We start from the raw sequence: 20,948 nt of genomic DNA, 5'->3' as shown, positions 1-20,948 counted from the left end.
GTTATTCACTTTTAGTTTATATTTTTCATTGTTATGAGTGAGGGTGAACCTCTTTTCATGCATTTATTTTTTTCCTCTGCAAACTGTATGTCCTTTGGCCTTACTTCTAGTGTGTCAACTGTAACAAATCTTCAGTGTGTAATGATATTTTCAGATCCTGCAATACAGATTATTCCTAGTATTTCTCATTGTTTCTACCAATTTCTGGCAAATAAAGAAATCACTGGAATGAATATTTTATCATAAGGAAAGTATTATTACAGTGGAGACACATTCCATTATATTGCCAATTTTTATGAAAATGTAACCATTTGAAGCACTAATTATGAAATATAAATGAATCATTCAACTCAAAAATATAAGATGGATAGAAAATACAAAGTGACATCACAAAATAAAAACAATTGTAGTCAGTATGTATAATCTTAAAGCACAAATCAATGTGTATATATACATGTATATACACACACAAAACCAAAGCAATACTACCATTTTAAGACAAAAGAAAGAATAGCGTCTGGAGAAATCCTCCCACTCCTCCACCTACCCTATACTTTTAAAGCCTGCAGTTGGCTCTTGCTCCACAAGGTTCAAGGATCCATTCCTTGTTTGCTCAGCTTTCCTGTGAGTTGGATCATAAAGAACAGACACCGGTTGATTTCTATCTGGACAATGGTCCAGGCACAGCTGCTGTATTCCTGACTTTCCAGGTAATCATGGATCCTTTGGAAGTAACTTTTAACCTGTAACCTAAGGTTCTCACTACCCAAGATGCCACTTCTCTGTTCAGCTTGCAGTCGTATGAGTGTTTCTAGGTATTCCAGCTGTTGATGAAGTTCAGAGAGGAATCTATCCATTTGGATTTCTTCCCAACCATCCAGAGAAATAACTGCCCTGAAGAGGTTGAAAATCTGCTGAAGCATCTCATGAAGAATGGCCAGTATGTGTCCTTTCTGATACTGGTGAGGATCCATAGACTTCTGGGGAAGCAAGAAGTTTTTCCTATGTGGTAGACACTGCTGAATTGATGAGGTCCGCAATTTATTCAGGAGTTTTAAACTCTCTCTGTTTACTCTTCTTTGTTGGAAAAGAATCGGTTTCAACTCTCGGGAGAAGATGGTGGAAAAAGCCAGCAGCACCAACACAATTTCAAAGAAAGGCTTGTTAATCATGTTGAAGGTAAACTATTCCACTTGTCTCTTGGCAGACTTGATAAAGCTCCACTACTAGAGAATATCTATCTTTTGCGCATCTCAGCTTACACTAGAAGGTGTTCTCTTTTGTAGGTTTGTTTTCTAATGCTGTCATTTCTCCAAGTTTACATGTTAGGCTTTCTGGTTCCCTTTTTATAGTGTTCACGTGACATTTCCTCCACTTTCCCCATTGTGTTGGCTGTTTGAGGAAGTAATCAAAAGAACTTGTTTTCTTTGTATGTGTTCCTTGAGACAATTACAAACCAGTCATCCAAAAGTACCTTCTATTACTCTCATTATTTATTACATTCAAAGTTTCACTCAACACAATATGCTTTCTAAATATTTAGTCAAGCTTATTAAAGTTCTTTTATGGAGAGTTGTTCTTTTTTTTTTTTTTTTTCAAAGGAGTAGTCTTTCATGGAATTATATTTATCAGAGGCTTAGCAGCGCCTATAAGGCACTCAGGGGCAAAAACTAAAACCCATACAGGCTATGGTTAAATAAGAAAAATCTGATAGAGTAAATTTAAAGATCAAATTGGTTCCACCACACTGGAGAAGAAGAAAGGTTTTTAAAGGTAGAAAAGGGGCAGAAAAAGAAAATTATTAGCAAAGAATGTATTGTTACAGGCAAGGTTGCCTTCCTAAGGGGAACGGAGGGGCCTATGGCAGATGACCTCATCTAGTGCTGACCAGGTAATTCCAGGTTGACTAAAGGTTACGTTGAAATTGCAGTTAGGTTAGGTATTAAGCCCTGGTTTGCTGACATGGTCTTTAGCACAAGTAACTCCATTTGGGACCTGTTGTCTCTTTTTTTAATACTACTAATTTAAAATCTCAAATAGAACTGTAAATTTGCACAAATGCTTGAGCAATTTAATCTTAATGTATGTTTCAGCAAACTTAAATTATTTTGTATCTTATCCAAGAAGTTTAATATCTAAGAGTCTACCCCATGGAAGTAATATGGAAGGGAAAAAATTAGCAACAGAAGTTTGTTGTAAAATTATAGCAATTGCAGAATACTGGCGACAGCATATAGGTCCAACAATAGCAGAATGGTTAAATAAATGTTGGTAATCCATATAATGAAATGCTATATAACCACAATAAATGATAAAACGATATGTGAGAAGAGTTTGGGGGCAGTTGGCTAGTCTATATTCCCTAGGGTACTAATAACTATGGCAAACCAATGTGACGGTTTTACATTAATAACACTTACTAAATTACAAATTCTCAGTTTCATATCCTAAATGCTCCAGAATAACCCTTCAGTCTGCCTTTCCAATCTTACTTCTCACTGTTGCTCCAAATGCAGTGTGAGGGAACCTGAATTCCAGATAAAATTAATGACTCACTATTTCCTCAGTACAACTAGCACTTGTGTGTGTGTTTGTGTTTATTAATGATGTTCTCTCTCTGAAACATCACCTGCTGCCTCCTTCACCCCCAGTACCTGTCTGTTCAAGGACTAAGGACTACTTCTTTAGCGTCTAGATCTCCCCTCAAGGAGCTATAATCTCTCCTCTGGATCTTCACAGCATTTTGTACCTCTTAAGACACTTTTCTTGGTCTGTCTTATACACGGCTATTTATTCACTTGTCTTAAACCTTCTAACATTAAAAATTTTAAGTGTGTGGAATAAATACTCATCTTTTTTTTTTTTTACTGTCTATGCAAATACAGTAGGAACTTAATAAACCTGTGTTGACTTTGAGTGAATCAATGTGCTCTAGCACAAAGTCATACAAGATGTCACATCTTATATCTGACCATTTCTCTGTAGGCAGATGGGTGAAATCCTGAGTGTTGAAAACAGACTGTAAACATATGTGGTCTCATTAACAACCAGCTCGGCTCTATATTGGTGTCACTTAAGTCAGTCTGGTATTAGTAAGTTGAAATAAACCGAGTCAGTGGGCTCCATGGAAAAGTCTTTTCCTGTACAAAAGTTCAACCACACTGATCAAAAGGTTTCTAACATTTTGGGTGCTGTGAAATTTGAACTTTCAGATCCATGAGAGTCAAATTACAGAAATCTCTTAACTGAGCTAATAAGCTAAACAGCCTTTAAACTGATGCAAAGAAGTGGGCATTGGGAAGAAAAGAAAACTTCACACCAAATTGGACAGAGTAGTAACTGTTCACAAGTAGGTTATGTCATATTAAACCTCAGGCTGATGACTACAGACTTAACATCCAAGTTATGCATAGTTTGCACTGGATGTTGTCCTGTAAAGCATGTCCTCTCTGAAAAGTTTTTATACTTTTCACTTGATCAAAAATTACCTAGCAATTCTGTTAGAGTTAATGGTTATTTGACATCTGTACATGGTATTACTCTGCTTGGAGCCATGGTGTCCATCAGACTGACAAATGTCTGAAAACTTCATTCATGTTTTCACACCTCCTAGGGCAACCAGTAAATTCACAAAATGATTCAATGATCAAAGGGTTCTGTTCTTTCCCACTGGATGCTACAGAACCCAAACGCATGAGGAAGGATAGAGAAAAAGAAGGACATCTGTGGTATCTTATCATCTGAATTATGGAATTTAGGTTTTGAAGCCACAAAATTCTGAAATGGAATATTCTCTCCACCACTGGCTGGTTGTGTGACTTTGTGCAAGTTATTTACTTAATCTCTTTCTTAGTTTTTTCATCTCTAATTTATAAAACATTTTTGAGGATCAGAAGATAAAAAGATTATAAATAAAAATCTAGTATGGTGCCTAAACTACGGTAAATAACTAATGTATATTAGCTTACTTCCACTTAACAAATAACTAAATCAACTACATTTTCCCTGGGGATTCATATAAGTTACAGTAAAATATTTTTACAGATAGAACAGAAGATACTAATTAAAACTTGGACATTTTTATCTTCTTGTGGCTCTTTTGAGGGTAAGTTGAGTTGCTCTGGGCTTCTGGAATGGTTTGATCTCCCTATAATCTAAATAATTTTTACTGTGGCAGCAACTCCACTAATGTTTTTGAAATTTCTTCTTCTCCTCTTCTCTTTTGGACCCTGCTTTTAAACTTTGTTAAAATGGATGGAGCACAGGCTTCATAGTTTAGGGCAGTGTCATCCCACTACTCAGGGGCTATCCTTGTGAGGACTTTTCTCAGTGCTCCATGTATTAGGAAGTCTTTGCACTTTGGTTGGTGGAAAATGAAATATTCCTGGTCCTGTGTCAGCCCTGGGAATAGCTGGCCTGCTGTTTTCTGGGCATTTTACCCCAGGCGTGGGTGATTCACAGATCACAAATTAGTTAGACTCCAGCAGTCCCTTCTAAAGATCTCTGTATCTTTCTCTCTCAGTCTCTGTCTCTTTCCTCTCTAATATCAAGCTACCTTTCTGAATTCCAAACTGACTTATCAACTCAGTGAGACAACTGGTCTGTTTAGGTTTTCTCTCCCTTGTGCTGCAATCTAGAAACCTTCTCCACACAGAGAGAAGCAATAACAGGGCTAAGTATACTTATTTCTCTTTTCTCAAGGGTCATTATCCTATGTTTCCTGTTACTCAGAGCTGTTATTTCATATGTTTTGTTTTGTATTTTAGTTGTTTAAAGTGGGTGGATGAATCTGGTCATCCATCATGTCTGGAAGCGCAAGTTCTCTTAACATTAATGAACTGAACTAGAAGTTGGCAAACTACACAGAGCCCATGGGGCAAATACAGTTCATTGCTTGTTTTCATAAATAAAGTTTTATTGGAATACAACTATGGCCATTTGTTTATGTATTACATATGACACTTTCATGCTATAATTGGAGAGTTGAATAGTTGTGCCTAAAATGGGCATTGTTGGTGACTTCTAAGTTTATTGCATAAATGTATATTTCTACTTATTCCCTTTTCCCACAAAATGATTTATTACCATTACTGTTAATCTAAAAAAAATTAATGCTGTATTTAAGGTCCTGATTACCTCTGCATGTTAAAAATATGCCAAAATAGTGTTAGTAAGGAAAGCATTTTAAATTCAACCAAAGGATGGCAGCATAACATCAGTTATTTAGAGCCTGGTATCAACTCACACTGTTGGCAAGAGAAATCAAAAAGTTCATGGTATCTAATGGTCTAATAATGTGTGGTCAAAAACACATTATTACTTCGACCAACTGAATTATTCCCATAATGCATAAGCTTACTGATCACCCTAACCTGAGATACTTACTGGTTCATGTTGTCAAATATTTCCCTTTTTTGCCTTGACTACTCTAATAGACATTTGCTGCTTTCTGGGGCTCCACTGTCATCCCCCCTCTCTTTTCTGAGGGCTATGGGTAAATATGGCCTAATTTCTCTGCCTATTCTTGGATCTTGTACTTCTGGCCAGACTCCTCACTGTGAGACATCTTGCCCCAGTCCAAACTACTCAGTGCTTCACTTTGCCCTGGCCTCAGTGACTATTTCAGACACAGTCATTTGGCCCAGTGATCTCAACAAACCTCTACTCCCATTTGCTAGCATGAACTTGCAAATTAAATTAACCAGATTAATTTACCTATCATAGAATGCTGGAGTTGCAAGTAATCTTAAATAGCACATAATCTCTACTTCGCTTTCCCTTCCTGAAAAATTCAGTTCTAAAGCCAACAGATAAGCAGAAAAAAGTAAGCACTGTGCTGGAAGGGGTAGGGACCCATGGAGGTCCAGGGTGGGATGCCAGAGTTTAAAGGGGATGGGGCAAGCGTGCACATGGGGAGATAACCTGGCATGAGATGCTGGAGCCTGAGAAGAGTAAGTAAAGCATCTGTGGTGGGTGGGGTGAGCAGCTGCCGTGAGGAGTCACAGCCCGAGTGGGGAAAAGAAAGCAAGGTTTTCTATGGACAAGGTGTCAAAGCACTAGACTGACTACAAAATACTCAAAAATCGTGTCATTTACTTATTTGTATAAGTTGTATATATTTAAGGTACACAATATGATGTTTTGATATGTATGTACATTGTGAAATGACTGCTACAGTCAAGGTAATTAATATATCCATTTCCTCACATAATTACCTAAATGCTTATTAGTTTTAAAGAGTGAAAGAGTAACTTCACAGTGGAAAAGCCAAGCAGCCACAGTCTCATTCAAGGGCTCAAAGTGAACCTCATCAATAATAGGACAAATTGAAATCATGGATGACCTGATAAGACGCAACTCAAAAAACACAACATCCCTTCTGTGCTATTCCTGCCAAGTGTAAACAACTTGGATCTAACCAGGAAGTACCATTAGTTAAACTCAAATTGAGGAACATCCTACAAAACAATTGTCCTGTAATATTTCAGGGTTGTAAAAGGCAACGGAAGACCAAAGAACTATTTCAGGTTAGAAGAGACTAAAGAGACTTCCAGTTTCCAGTTCTGCATGTAAGGAGCGTAGAAGTAGTTGCTCTGTCCTAACAAGTAAAAAGCTGAACAAACTGAGAAATCAACAACTCTTTTTGGATCCACAGAAGAGGGGAAGACACAGGGCAAACTGCTGTCTCCCTCATTCTGGATGTTTCTGTAAGAGTGTTTTTGGATGAGATTTACATTTAAATCAGTGCACTCTGAGTAGAGCCTTTGGACTCAAACTGCATCATCAGCTTGTACCTGGGTCTCCAGCCTGCCAGCCCACCCTGCAGTCTTCGGATTTGCCAGCTTCCACGTGTGCGTGTGTGTGTGTGTGTGTGTGTGTGTACATACACACATCCTATGAGTTGACTAATACACATAGTTAGGTAGGTAGATTGGTGACCCTAAGTTAACAATGGCATCAAGTCACCCTGCTTTGAGCAGAAGCAGAGAAGGTCCACAGTCCATTCAGTTTTGGGACTTTGCCTGGTGTCAACTGAATGACAATCAAACAAGGGATTCCAGGATATTATAAAGAGAGTAGCAGAAGCACTGGAACTTAGAACTGATAACAGGTGGGTCTGGATTACACCTAAATAATCAAGTTCAGGAGCAGCAGAGTCCTCCTACACCTCTCTGACCATATTTCACAATTGAGTTCCTGTTTTCTCTAGGCTTAATACTTGGTTAGATAACAATGTTACTTGTGGAATGCATCCATTCACGTGGCAATATCCAAATAATAGTCAACACTTACTATTTGTGAAACACTTCTCAAAAAGCTTTATGTATTTGGTCTTTATCACCTTCTTTGCTTTCCCTCTCAACACTCAGCAGGATTCTTTGGTAAAATGTTATAAGGTGATAGAGGCTGTCGGCATTATAACACGTCAAAGTTACGAGAAGTGGTCCAGATAGCAAAAGGAAATTTTGTCCTGTATGTGCTCTATTCTGACAAATTAAAAGACCTAAGCTTCTCTAAGATGAACAGTAAAAGGTACACGAAAGCTCTTCAAAGATGAAAGCTTTAAAAAGGCAAGTATGGTCATCACGGTCTTGAGGACATTTCATCATGTGGCCAGGAGTGAACTACGAGATAGGCAGGGTAGGGAAGAGAGATTTAGACAGAGGGAAAATGAAGGGGGGCAATGAGAGAGATGGGACGCTGGAAAACCACTAAAGATGATTTCTATGAACTGAAAAGTATCTCAATGGGAAAAGTTAAGAAATGGTCTGTACACCTCTAGATGCCAGGTGTGCTCACTTTTGATTAATGGTAAGATTATTTTCTTACTGGTAGTAGACATGATTGTCCAAAAGCATTTACATAACTCACATTTATACCTATTACTATGTGTGGGGCATTATTCTAGGCAAACTATAAATATGAATTCATTTAATCCACACAACTACTCTATGAAGTAAGAACCATTATTATCCCCAATGTACAAACAAGGAAGTTGAGACAGAGACATATTAAATAACAAATGTTGTACATTACTAAGACAATACATTAATATTATTTCTAATCTTTATAATACACTTGTGAGGTAGGTCTTATTATCTCTATTTTAAAAATGAAAAGAAAAAAAATCTATGATTTAGAGAATTAAATAACATTTCCAACCACATGGGCTTATATTTCTGGTTATGAGGAAGTAGCAGGGTCAAGAATTATTCTCCCATTGTAAACAACTAGAAAACTAGACAAAACACAGGCAACAATAATTTTTTTTCACTGGATAATAGGCAGTAGAAAACTGATCCCTGAGAGATGGGAAACAAATGAGGCTTTCTGCCTGGAGGAAATTTCTAGATTAGGCTGCAGAGAGGAGAAACCTCCTTGGACAATATCTCTGGATTGAAGAAACAAAAATCAGAGTTTGGGGAGACCAATGCAGCTAGAATTTTCAGGGCAGAGTACCCAAGAAAAGGGAGTGATCCAGAGAAAGAACTCCAGAAATTTTCATAGGGTTCTTTGGTAGATACTGAATGTCCACATATCAGGTGAAACTGTACAAGGCCCGACAAGTACAAGTTCCAGAGGAAGAAAATAACTATCATGGAGTTTTAAGCCAAGGGGAATTCAAGTTTGGAAATCATTCAAGTTCCCACCATAGGAGAGACCTTGTTGAATATACAGGGTGTTTAGTAAAGACCCCCAAATGAGTCACTCTTAAATGTGTAACTAAATTACTCATTTAGAGCTTAAGAACAAGACTGGGAAAAAAAATGAACTAATCCACAACCAACATGACTGTCTGCCAGAATGAAATCCAAAACTCTTTAAAGAAACACAACAAAACCCAGCATACTAAAACAGAAAATCTGGCATTCAATTAAAAATACTGCACATAGGAGGAAATAGGAGAACATGATTGACACTCAGGAGAATAATGAGTTAATGAAACAGATTGAGAAATAATGGCATTAGTGAAGATATTAAAAATATGCTCCATATGCTTAAGGACATAGAGGAAAACAAACATAAACAGGATGAGAAGGGAAATGGGAAACAAAACAAATGAACTGAAGAGAAAGTCAGGATTTAAAAAAATACAGTATCTGAAAATGTCACTACATGGGATTAACAATCAAACAACAAAGACACAACAAGGACGGTCAGGTTACAAGTAGAATTAAAACAGTTACATGTGACTCTTAAGATATTATGATTTGCCCATGGTGCTTCTCATTTTATAGTGCCCTATAAAAAGCCACAGCTAACAATAAAGGCAGAAATACCATCCAAGCAGAGGCACTGTGAGTAGAGGGACAAATGTAAACATGTCACAAGGAAGAGAACAATTTTAGAAACAAGACAGACACAGGCTCAAATTTAGCTCTGTTATTTACCTAGGTGAACTTGCACAAATCTCTGAAAACTGAATTCACTGACTCATCTGTAAATTTGGGATAGAAAGACTTGATACTCAGCAACGTACAGCAATAACTAAGTTAACATGAGAAGATATTTATCACTCTACATGGCACGTAGGCACATAACTCTTTGCCAATAGCTGGCAGAGAAGAACCCTGAAATTCCTACCTGGACTCAAGAAACTAAATACATATCACTGATTAGGGCCTGAATCAGGCTCAGGAAAAGCTGGAGAGAGAGAGAGAGAGAGAGAGAGAGAGAGAGAGAGAGAGAGAGAGAGAGAGTGTTTGTGTGTGTGTGTAAGGGGAAAAGCTATAGGGTGTGTGTGTGTGTGTAAGGGGATGGTCCTGCGTGCAAAAGATTTTGCACCAAGCTTCTAGCCACTTTGAAAGCCAATGGGCCAGATGATTATCAGTGAACATGTTTATCCCAGATTAGTATATAAAGCCTTAATGGATATTACTCTTTTGATATAAAAAAGTTAATAGGAATTGTAGGTAGAAATCATCATAGAAAAGGATCTGCCAAAATATATATATTTAGGAAATGTGCCAATCAACTTCACAGTAATGAATGCTCTCTTTTTCCCTTGGAACAATATGATGTATTTGAGTCTGTTTTATACTGAGGTAGTACCGGTTCTGAAGCCCAGCGTACTAGGTCTGAGAACTTGGAGTTAGTGATCTCAGTAAGCATCCATTTTTTGTAAAACTGGAATGCTAATAATAACCTTGTAGAGTAGTTATAAGGATTAAATAAAGTAACATATATAAATTGCCTAGTATTCATAATTTAATATTTACTTGTTTCCTGCCTTTTGGAGTCCTTTTACCCTTCAATTCATATTTATTTTATCCTCATATGGGAACTGAACTAAGATTCCATACCACTAACCTCTGATGTCAGCTCTCTCAGTTTAGACTTAATCACTTTTTCTTTTCCTGAAGCAACATTTGAGGGATTAAAAGAGGCAAACACCAGAGAAGTCACTGTAACCTCAGAGCTTTGTCACATTTGGGACTCATTAATCTCTGAGCTTTTTAAGGAGAATTCAGTTGGCTTCACTTCTTGGTGGAGCAAAGAGAAAAATAAACCAGAAAACTATAAAATATTAAAGAGCTGAAACCTTTGTCCTTTGCCTTCTTAATCTAGCTTACATTTTTCATGGTTCTAAGCAATTATCAAGTGACACAGTTGTCTAAAATCAACACTGCCACCTTGTGTAACCACCAGAAAGCAGATATGAAGACTGGCGCCTGACTTGGTCCAGAAATTAATGAGTTTGCTAAGTAATGTAGTCTGACAACCTGGTCACACACTTCTCTTGGTACGGGATGGGAAGGATGACTAGTGCAGAGGCTATGGCCTAAAGTGGTGCCAGGAAATGCTCAGATTGGTGAGAGTATTACAAAAAGATCAGTGAGCAGGGAGGATATCCAAGTGTGCGATAAGCTGCGATGCCAGGAATCCAAGTTCACCTGCATTCTCGGTAAAAATACTCTTGTGGACTAAAATAAGATTTGTTGTCTCAAATAAACAATGTGCTCCTCTAAATAAATAAACTAAAAACTAAGACACCATATTGTTGCTTATACAATCTTATTAAAGGTACAGTAGTAGTCTGCAAAATTCTTTATAAAGACTTAAAATCTATGCCTGGAACACAGAGGGAGAAAACACTGAACAGATTTACTTAAATTCAATTTCAATTTTTGTGGGCTTAATTATACTTACTAACATTAGGTCAATTTATCTTCATGATCAACTTCCTGAGGGCACCTAAGTTTGACCCTGTCAGTGTCAAACTTCAGTCTGACTAGCCTAGGAAGTCAGGAAACTCAACCTGTGCGCCTTGGGTCACGTGTGAATGCAAGATGAGGAAGGTCATTCTAAAGATGCAAAATGAGGAGACTGCTGCCAGAGTAGCCTCTCTGGAAATTCAAGAGAAGAGGGCTTGGAAACAGTAACACACACCCAACAACAGGTAGCAACTGGGACATGGGCGGAGCAAGCTGGACCAATGACTGTCTCTGATAAGCATCCTGTGTGGTGACAGTTCTCTTTGGGGCAGAAATAAAGGTTTTATAAAAAGCCTGTGGACCCAGAAACAAATGTCCTCTTTGTCACTGTGACTGTGCAGCAGATAGAGTCGGGTCATATAATGAACCCATTCATTAGCCTTGGGAATATCAATGGAGCCTCTTCCTACTCATCTCACCCATTCTGAAGGTCAGAACAAGATTAAGATCATCCTGAAATGAACTGACTCCCCTGCTGGTAGTGTACTGATACTTTCAAGATGGTTCAGTTACATCAGTTTCTGAGGCCCTCTGAATTATTTTTCTTTATCCACCAGTATGCATAATATTTACATACAAGGCAGAAAATAGTGTTTCTAAAGAAAACACCTTATATCATAGAACAGGGAAAACGGTCACTATAAAATACTGCCAGGGGAGGGTATAGCTCAGTGGTATAGAGCGCATGCTTAGCATGCATGAGGTCCTGGGTTCAATCCCCAGTACTTCCATTAAAATAACAGTAAGTGAATAAATAAATAAATGAACCTAATTACCTCCTCCCCCAACAAAAAAAATTATATAAAAGTTTAAAATATTGCCTGTCAGCTGCTATCTGGAGAGTTGAATACAAAATATTGCAGTACTACAAGACTATGAGGTTATTTATGGGAATTTCAGAGACCAAGGACACGCATCATTTTATATTCATCACTTAAAAATATGTATAATTTTGAACCATAGCTCATGGCCACATTCTTTGTACTTTCACATTATCATCCAAGACAGTTAAGAAGGTCAGTGATTTTCTTTTTAAAGGAGAGAATGAGCCTGAACACTATGGTGCTTAATTTTAGATTTTAGCAAAACTGAACTCTTCCATCTCTAACTCATGTCTATTCAGCCATAATTAGAAAATCACACACGGATGTGAAAAGGAAAAGTGCAGATTTGTATGCGAGAGGAGGAGAGTAGTAGGAAACCAAGGGCATTAAGACAAGCAATAGGTACAAAGCATTTTGTAATTTACTGAGTATAAGTACAGGCACAGCCACTTTTCTAAATAAGAAAAGCAGTCAATTTTTTGAAAGTCTAAAAATTTTGCATTAGACTTTATATTAGACTGTTTATCTTTTTAATTATCAAGCGGTAAATAACTAAGATTTGGTTCTCAAACTCAGTGGAACAAAGATTCTGCAAGTTGGACCTGCAAAGCCATATAATGGCAAGCACTTCCCAATGCATACACAAATAAGTGAATGGGCAGAGCTTGCTATTTATGAGGAAAATTGTAAGCATTTTACTGATAAATTGCTCTTAAACCATTAGTGTGGGCAATGATTTATCTTGACCTTTCAAGGTGGTTTCTGATTTGTCCAATAATATATAATTAAAGTTGTCAGAGCAGTAATTCATGGTGTTCTTTTAATAACACCATGACTCCTAGATGTCCCTTCCCTTATAGACATTAGAAAACAATAGACTATGATCACTCATCTATTGGCAGATAAACAAATTGAAGCTTAAATAAGTAAAGAGAAAGGAGTCTGAGTGTCCTTCTGTGCCCCCAACAAAAATGAGGACACTGGGTGTGGTCTGTGGAAAAGGAGGTCACTGCACATTAGGCAATGTGGATATCTTTGGCAGTCTTTTGAAAGAATGAAGTTTCAGCAAGTGGTACACAGTTAATTTTGAGACTTTAGCAGAAGGCAGTGCTGTCATTCATTACTCTTTATGCTCCTCCTAAAGAGAAGTTGATTTTTAAGTATTTTATACTTCTTTAAAATCTAGATAGTAAGGGCTTGAAATGACCATGAACTTTATTTAAACAATAAAAACTGTCAGTCATTTTAACAAATATTTACTGAGTGCCCATCAATGACAGCAGTGAAATGCAGATGCTCATTTGATTCCTTAGAGATTGGTTTTGATTTTTACATCACTGGTTTTCTGAATTATCACTCCTCTTGGCTTTCCCAAGAGAAAGAGTAAGTTGTTAGCTTTTAGATTCTCTTGTAATTTTGCCAACTTTTAAGAAGAACTCGAAAATAAACCCTCATACTAAAACACATTAACAAGGAATTACAAATATTAGCTAAAGGCAAGAGAAATACCATAGAAGACTTTGCATATCACCACACGGCTTGATTACTATTTTTAAAAACTCAGTCCATTAATGTTTAAAAAATTAAAGAAGGTCAAGATAAAGGAATGCTTCACTCTGATTCTGGGTATAACCATAAAAGGATGTTTCCAGGAGCACATGAAGAAAAGTATAAGATGAGATTAAATTAGAAACTGGGGCTATTTAAGTTATGTGTATGTCACTTACTGAGATATTCAGTATAACAGAACTTCAGAATTAAATCAAGGTTGAAAGATATTGGAAATTTCACATTTTGGACTTGATTTCTTTAATCTAGAATGGCCTTCTTTTTTCTCATGACGTTTAACTCATTTACTCAACAAATCATTGAACATTAAATTCATTTGTGAGGTGAGTGTTAAAAGAATCGGTCTAAAGTAGAACATGAAGAGACCCAGACTCACATGTACTCCAGTTTACCCAAAATTCTTGAAAGCAATATGATAAGGGGTGGTAAGAGAGAGAGGCAAACACCAGAAATTGGGAACTGACGTGGGCTTATCATGAAACAATGAGAAAGAGGAGAGAGAAGGAATTGCTAAAGTTTAAGACTTTCTGGAGTATCAGCAACTTGACTCTTGCAAGTGTGGAGAAAGTCCTATAAACGAATGGTTTGAAGGACAAAGTACTGTTTGATAAAGAGAAACAGAAGAAGAGAAAAACAAGAATTGTGATTGTGATTTTTTTTAATCAATGAAATTACTTTAGTGTTTCTCAAAGTGTGATTAGGATGTATGATAGTAGGAAAGTAATTCTAAATTTGGAAGTGTATGTAGCTATATTAATGTTATTCAATGATGGCACTTGGTGAGGGCAGGCAGACATTGCTCACCCCCTTATGAAGACAGCCCCCTGCCCACAGTTCCTATGACCTAGGCAGCCACATTTTGTAGCAGGCCAGAGGTGTCCGGACCAGAGTTTGTACATGACCCAAGGACTGCCTCTGCTAGAATCCTATGAGGTGATTTGGTATAAAAGGAGAGCTTAGCCCCCATCGGCTCCTCACTCTTGGGACTAAGAATTGGGATACATGGAGAGTCTGCTACAATTAACAGCGGGAGGTGAAAGCTAAAATGTTGTGACGCAGAGACAGAGCCCAAAATGGTGGTGGTACTCACGTAAAAGCCCCTTCTAAGCCGAGACCATGAGAAACAGAAAATGAATAAGAACAGAAAAGTGCACTGAAGACGAAAATGGAGTAAACGCTCAGAGGGGAGCAGGGAAGCAATGAGCAATAGATATATGGGAAATGACAGGTGGAAAGAAGGGCATTCCCTTACAGCCGCTTTGGTTCTTGACAGCTTCTAGTTTCAGCCATTAATACTTAGACTGGACTCCTTCTCCTTGAGGTAACCTGAAAGACTCTGATCCTTGAAATCAACAGAGCTTAACCGCAGCAGCAGCTTCCATAATAAAGCACTCCCGGAAAGCCTGGGCAGGGAAATGAACTCTCACATGAGCAAAGGGGCTGCAGCAATGGCAGCACATCGTGGGTGCGTGCACGCACACGTGTGTTATGACTTAACAACAGTCCCTTGGAAGTACTTTGTGCATTACACAATAATTGATAATCATGATAACAGATATTCATCAATGTATTATATGTGTAAGGTTTTGTACTAGGTACTGTGAAGACATGCAAAGAAGTTAAGACATGCACTCTCTCCCTGCAAAGCACTCTTATGAGGATTTGACTAAACTTAAAACCTTCTTCCTTGGAACAATTCTTCTTTCACCACTTCCCTTCTAAATTAGGTTCTCTTGTCATTTTTCCACAAGTGAAAAAGTTCTTCCCTATCATAACCAAGCTTGCGATGGCTTATCTCTTTTCTCACACTTCAAGCCATGGTGGGGGGGTACTGGCTATGTATATGGCATATGATACATGCTTAATAAATACTAAATGACCAATAAATGACTGAAAAAAAAATCTAGGCCATGACACAGCAAGTTGGGTGGAGGACTTTTGTAATTCTAAAAAAAAAAAACAAACCTGACAGAGCTTTTATATTCAGTGAAGGCAGTATGCAAAATTTAGGGAAAGTATTCATCTAATCACTTAAATTTTAAAAGGCAGGTTTTCTCTTAATTTTTCAGTTTGAGGCCTTCTCACCAGGTACATTCGTTTCCTTAGTTTTTACCTTTCTCATTCTCAAGTGCTGATTTTTCTAAGATTAGACCTTGATCTTCCCCAAATAACCTCCTTTCTCTCTCTCTCTCTCCCTCCCTCCCTCCATCTTTCTCTGTCTCTCCACAATTCAGTAATAGAGTCAACCTAACTTTTTATGACCAATCTCCAAAGTTCAGTACACAGTCCCCTGCAATTTAAGAAACCAGGAAAGATTTGCAAGTGAAAAGGCAGGTGAGAAAACACGGGTTGATACCATTCTCGGTCACACAAATTCTAAGTGCTCCTCTGTAACAGCCAGGTCATTAATTTGCAATCAGCAAGTCAAATCACTCATTTTTCTGCAAAGTTAAGCAATTAGATAGAACATATTTCCAAAATACGCAACTATGAAGGTGGCCTGGTTCCCAGTAACTACATCATCTTCCTATAACGCCACCTCAAACACGCTTGATGGTCTCCTCACCACACATCTTTTTGGACCTCTAGATTTTGAATTCCAAATTTAGCAAATTATCTTTGCCAACATTTTTCTAACTTGCAGTTCTCAGGGCATTACACAGGCATTGTAAGGCAAATCTCCCACTGTTACTTTCTGACTTAAGTCGAGACTCTGAAAGCTCTCCAGACTCTTCAAGAACGGCTATCGGCTCTTGCTGATCATACACAGGTGATATGCCTGCTCTCCCAACGGAAACTACCACCATTTGGCACTCAGGACCCTCTTATCTCCAAAAAAGGACACACACCTAGCCTCAAATATTTGCTCAGATTGGCTAACCAACTCACAAATGGACTTTCTTATCATTTTCCAGCTGGGCTCTTATTTCAAAGACGTAAGATGTATTATCTTTACATTGGGGAAGTATCAGTAATTCCTGACAGCAATGAAATATGTGACCATACATGCAATGCACAGGCAAAGGCCATTAATACTCAAAACTAAATACACATCTACAAATAACACACGTACTTCTCAATTTGAACTACACTGGAGAAACTTGAGGAAACAGGTCACCTGATCCATAAAGCTCTCCCCGGCTGCTCCACAGCAGGCTCTTGCTCCTCCAAACTCCTGTTTCCCAAGTTTGGCTATTTTGGCAGCACCTCCACAATATTTGTCATATTCACTTTACCATAAACGTACCATTTTATCTCATTAACTCTTAAAACATTAAAACAAATTTACTTTCAAAAGGAAACTCCAATGTGAATTTTTCTAATATCCATTAAATAAACACACAAAGTATTTATATGGGAATAAAAACATTGTCTAAATTTCAGTGAAACTACAAGTAGTACCTTGGTTTAAATGTGGTTTCAGACCGTGCTGATGGAACAGGAAGTCCACTGCAGTGGAAGCTCTAGGCCTCCCACTTTTTTGCAGCTTTCCTAGATGTGCAGAGCTGAAAGCAGATGGGCCCAACATATACTCTCCTCTCAGCTGCTTACAGATGTACTGGTGAACAATTAGAACCCTACAAATTAAAACTTTATAGCCAGGTTTAGAATAAGATGTTTCTATTTTATTAAAATTCCAGTCATTTCAAAAGCAAATTTTTATAGGGGTGAAAGGAGAGAGGGAGGATTGGAAAGAATTTATAAATAGTATCTTCAGACGCCATGTAACTTCCTACCATTTTTGAAGCACTTTCACATACCTTATTTAATTTGAACCTCATAATAAGCCAACGAGATAGAAGAAAAGTATATAAGTCATAGAATCAAATATCATCATTACTTGAAGGCCTACAAGCTACTTCAGGCTTAAAAACAGGACAAAAGAAGCTGGATCTTTCTTCAAGACAAAACTAACTAAAATACCACCTTTCTTTTCTTTCGACTGGAGTTGTTTTAGCAAATAAGTAGTTCGGACTAAATGAGAACAAAGTTCTGCCTTTTACCCAGAAATCATAATTTTTAAATCATATTTAAATTAGACAGTAACAATACAAAGCAATGAAACATTGAAAATAATTTAAATTACTACTGAAAATCTCCAACTACTTCCTTTTTGTAGGTTGCCTTCCAGTTTGCCTACATGCTTAGTTTTCACAGCTGTATTTTGCTTTCCCTTTTTTCTTTCCAATATATCATATCCTCTCTCCTACTATTTCCCCCAATTTACAAATAAGGTAACAGATTAAATGATCTGCCCAAATTCATGTCCACAATCAGAAAATGACAGGAGTGGGAGTAGAGCCTAGACTTCTTTGCATTTCATTCCAAAGCTCTTTCAACTGCACCACACTGTCTCACGGAGTAAAAGATGTCCCAATTAAAAAAATCCACAAAAATCTGAACTTAAGAAATATATCAATTAGAATGTAATCCTTTAGTTTATAGAAAGATTTACCACTGTAGGAAACCTATAAGTGCTGAAAATTCCCCTTCTGCATAATTAGACCTAGTCTAGCCTCAAGGAGCTCGTATATCATTTACAATTTGACAGAATTCTTAGAGAAGAATGTCTATTTAGAGGTAAAGGATTTGGGTCAATATCAAGTCAATCAGAAAAGAAAACAAAGCATCTTGGAAACTGTAACATGAACCAGTGGAGAAAAGATAATTGAAGTTAAAAACAACTCTGCAGAAATGCATCGGCAGCCCATGGTGCTCCTGTGTGTAGTTACACAGGCTGTTTATATAAGAAACCTCAGAGTATGAAGCACAGTTACAAAACAGTGTTCCAGTTTTCCATAAGCACAGATGCAGTGGGAAAGCAGGCTGCTTTCAAGACCATGCCCAAGTTCCACATTGGGAATTGTATATGATTTTTCAAAATCTTTCTTGTGACTTAAGATCTAAGGCAAGTATTCTCAAAGTGTGGTACATCGTCAAACTGAATCCAAATAAGCGCTCATTAAAAATGAAGATTCCTGAGTCTCAATTAAGACCTATTAAATCGGAATGTCTAGGGGATGGTTTGGGATCTGCATTTTTAGGCAAGCTCTCCAGGCAACTGTTAAATACAACACTAAAATGTAAAAACCACTGACCTACAGGAGTTATTAGATATCTTAGAATATTAATTTCATAGCTTCTCATTTTGATGTTTCTATATTGTAAGTTTTATTTTTCCCATTATCACCTGGAATCAAAAAAGATGGTTCAGGTGTTTAGCAAATTACAGTAAAACACACAAAGATGTGGAGGACCGATCGAAGTGAGCTCAGGGTTCGTTCCCACTGTGGATCCAGCTCATCAAGGGGCAATGGGTGTCTCTGCCAGTGGATGTAGATGAGGGCAAAATGGAACTCTGAAAAAGGCAGAGGAAGCCCAAACAAGCTCAAGAAACAAGTTTTTAGAACAAAGCTATAGGTCAAAAAAAGTATTAAATAACAGCAGCTCCTAGAACGGGCTGAACGTCCCAGCCTATTGATTCTGCACCAAGTGTCTTTGCTGGATAAAGAATGAGTAAGGTGACGTGGATGTCAGCGTTCAGCTACAGCTATTGTGTGGGTTCTTAAAAGTCTTCACGGGCAGTGTTAGCTTACATAATGACCCTACAGGGCTGGGGTTCTGTGTATTTATTTCTGGCTGATAACTTTAAGAACTGAAAGAACAAAAAAGGGGATGAATATACAAACCATCAGGATTAAGATGATAAACCTGCAGACACTTCAGATTAGGAAAGCAGCATAATAATGCTTAAGGTACTTATCATAATATTTGAGTTTAGATGATGTCTCTAAACTAGTCATCCCCAGGTACCAACAGAACTTTTATAAGACTTGATTAAAAGTGCTATACTTTGTGCTATGTATTTTTTGTTAAATTAACAGCTCAGATTAATATACTCTGAGGTAAGACAAAAAGGTATAATAAACACTTTCTGGATGTTATAATACCAAGAGAAACAATAAGTAAGTCATGAGTACAGACTTCGTTATTTTATTTCTCGGAGAAGCATCAAAATTAAAATAAAATTTAGTTTATTAAAAGCAAAACTTCTCACTAAAATGTCAATTCTTAAAACATGAACACCAAATAGCACTTATTAAGTATTCTTACCCTGTAAAGTGAATCTGTAAAACTTGCTCTTAAAAGAGATCTACAATGAGCAATTCCAGAAAAAAAAAAAGAAGGTAGAGGAGTGAACTAACCAGGAAGAGAAGAATTTGAGACATTGGACAATTAACTCCTTGGCCTTAACAAAGAATTCCACATGCTATAGTTCTGGCACTGCACTGCCACACATTTCATATCTAATTCCCTGTTTCTAGCTAAAGAAAAGCTAACTTTTTCTCTTGGTAGTAAAATAAAATTCGTTGGGGGCCACTACTACTACACATACCTCAGGAATTTTAGACACTAACTTCTTAGACATGAAGAAAGAATCACCTAGCTAAAATATCTCATTTCTTTGTCTCAAGAACCCTGAGCGGTTGATTAATAATGGTATCGTCATTTTACAACTGAGAAAACTGTAGTTCAGAGTTAAACGACTTGTCCAGAACACACCATAGGTAATACCAGTGGTGAGGTCTGAACGTAAGTTTTACGCTGAAGTCCATGCTTTTTCTACATTCCCATGGATGTTCTGACTTCCAGTCTATGGACTCAACAATACATGCAGTCATCCCTCAGTATACGGAGGGGGTCTGGTTCCACGAGTCCCCATGGATACCAAAATCCGTGGATGTTCAAGTTCCTTAAGTAAAATGACATAGTACAGGTGGCCCTTTGCATCTGTGGGTTCAACCAACTGTGGATCAAATTTCAATCTGAGTACAGAGGGGCTGACTATATATTGTGACTGTTTCAAGGAGTTAGGTTTGCAGACACAGAACAAAACATATATTTATTTCTTTGTTACCGGTAAGTCAGGGTTTCACCAAAGCCATTCCTAATGGGAAGAGACTGATGTCTCTCCCGCATGACAAATTCAGGGCGAAGTCTCAAAAATATGTATTAAGGGCCTACTATGTGTCAGGCTCTGGGGATACTATGGTTGATCAAGATCAACAAGGTCCCTAACTCTCAAGAAGCTTACATTCTAATGAGGGAGATAAAAACACTAAACAAGCAAACAATGTGTTTCAGGTAGTGACCAATGTTTTGACAACCTACAGCAAGTTAGAGGCATGAAGGGTGCCTAGAATATAGGACAACTGTTTTAAAGGGTGTAGTCAAGGAAGGCTTCCCTGAGGAGGTGATGTCCTCACTGAAACCCAAATGAGGAGAAAGAGGCAGGAATATCCTGGATTTGCTCAAAGGTCAGCTAGAAAGGCCAGTG

At 37.7% G+C, this 20,948-nt stretch overlaps 1 protein-coding gene across 1 annotated transcript; it reads right to left on the bottom strand.

Annotated features, from left to right (window-relative positions):
- Nucleotides 1-278: 278 nt before the first annotated feature.
- On the bottom strand, nucleotides 279-4,906 carry IFNE (interferon epsilon). Its single transcript, XM_032477603.1, has one exon. It carries the CDS (start codon nucleotides 1,170-1,172, stop codon nucleotides 591-593), a length of 582 nt encoding a protein of 193 aa, XP_032333494.1. The 5' UTR covers nucleotides 1,173-4,906; the 3' UTR covers nucleotides 279-590.
- Between the last annotated feature and the right edge of the window lie 16,042 nt (nucleotides 4,907-20,948).

Source organism: Camelus ferus, chromosome 4, assembly GCF_009834535.1.
Source record: "Camelus ferus isolate YT-003-E chromosome 4, BCGSAC_Cfer_1.0, whole genome shotgun sequence".
In the NCBI taxonomy this organism is placed as follows: domain Eukaryota; kingdom Metazoa; phylum Chordata; class Mammalia; order Artiodactyla; family Camelidae; genus Camelus; species Camelus ferus.
Note: the sequence above shows the minus strand (reverse complement) of the source record. Positions and strands in the feature narration are given on the sequence as shown.

What these genes read in the sequence shown, in the direction of transcription:
- IFNE (XM_032477603.1), bottom strand. Translation starts at nt 1,172, where the DNA reads ATGATTAACAAGCCTTTCTTTGAAATTGTGTTGGTGCTGCTGGCTTTT.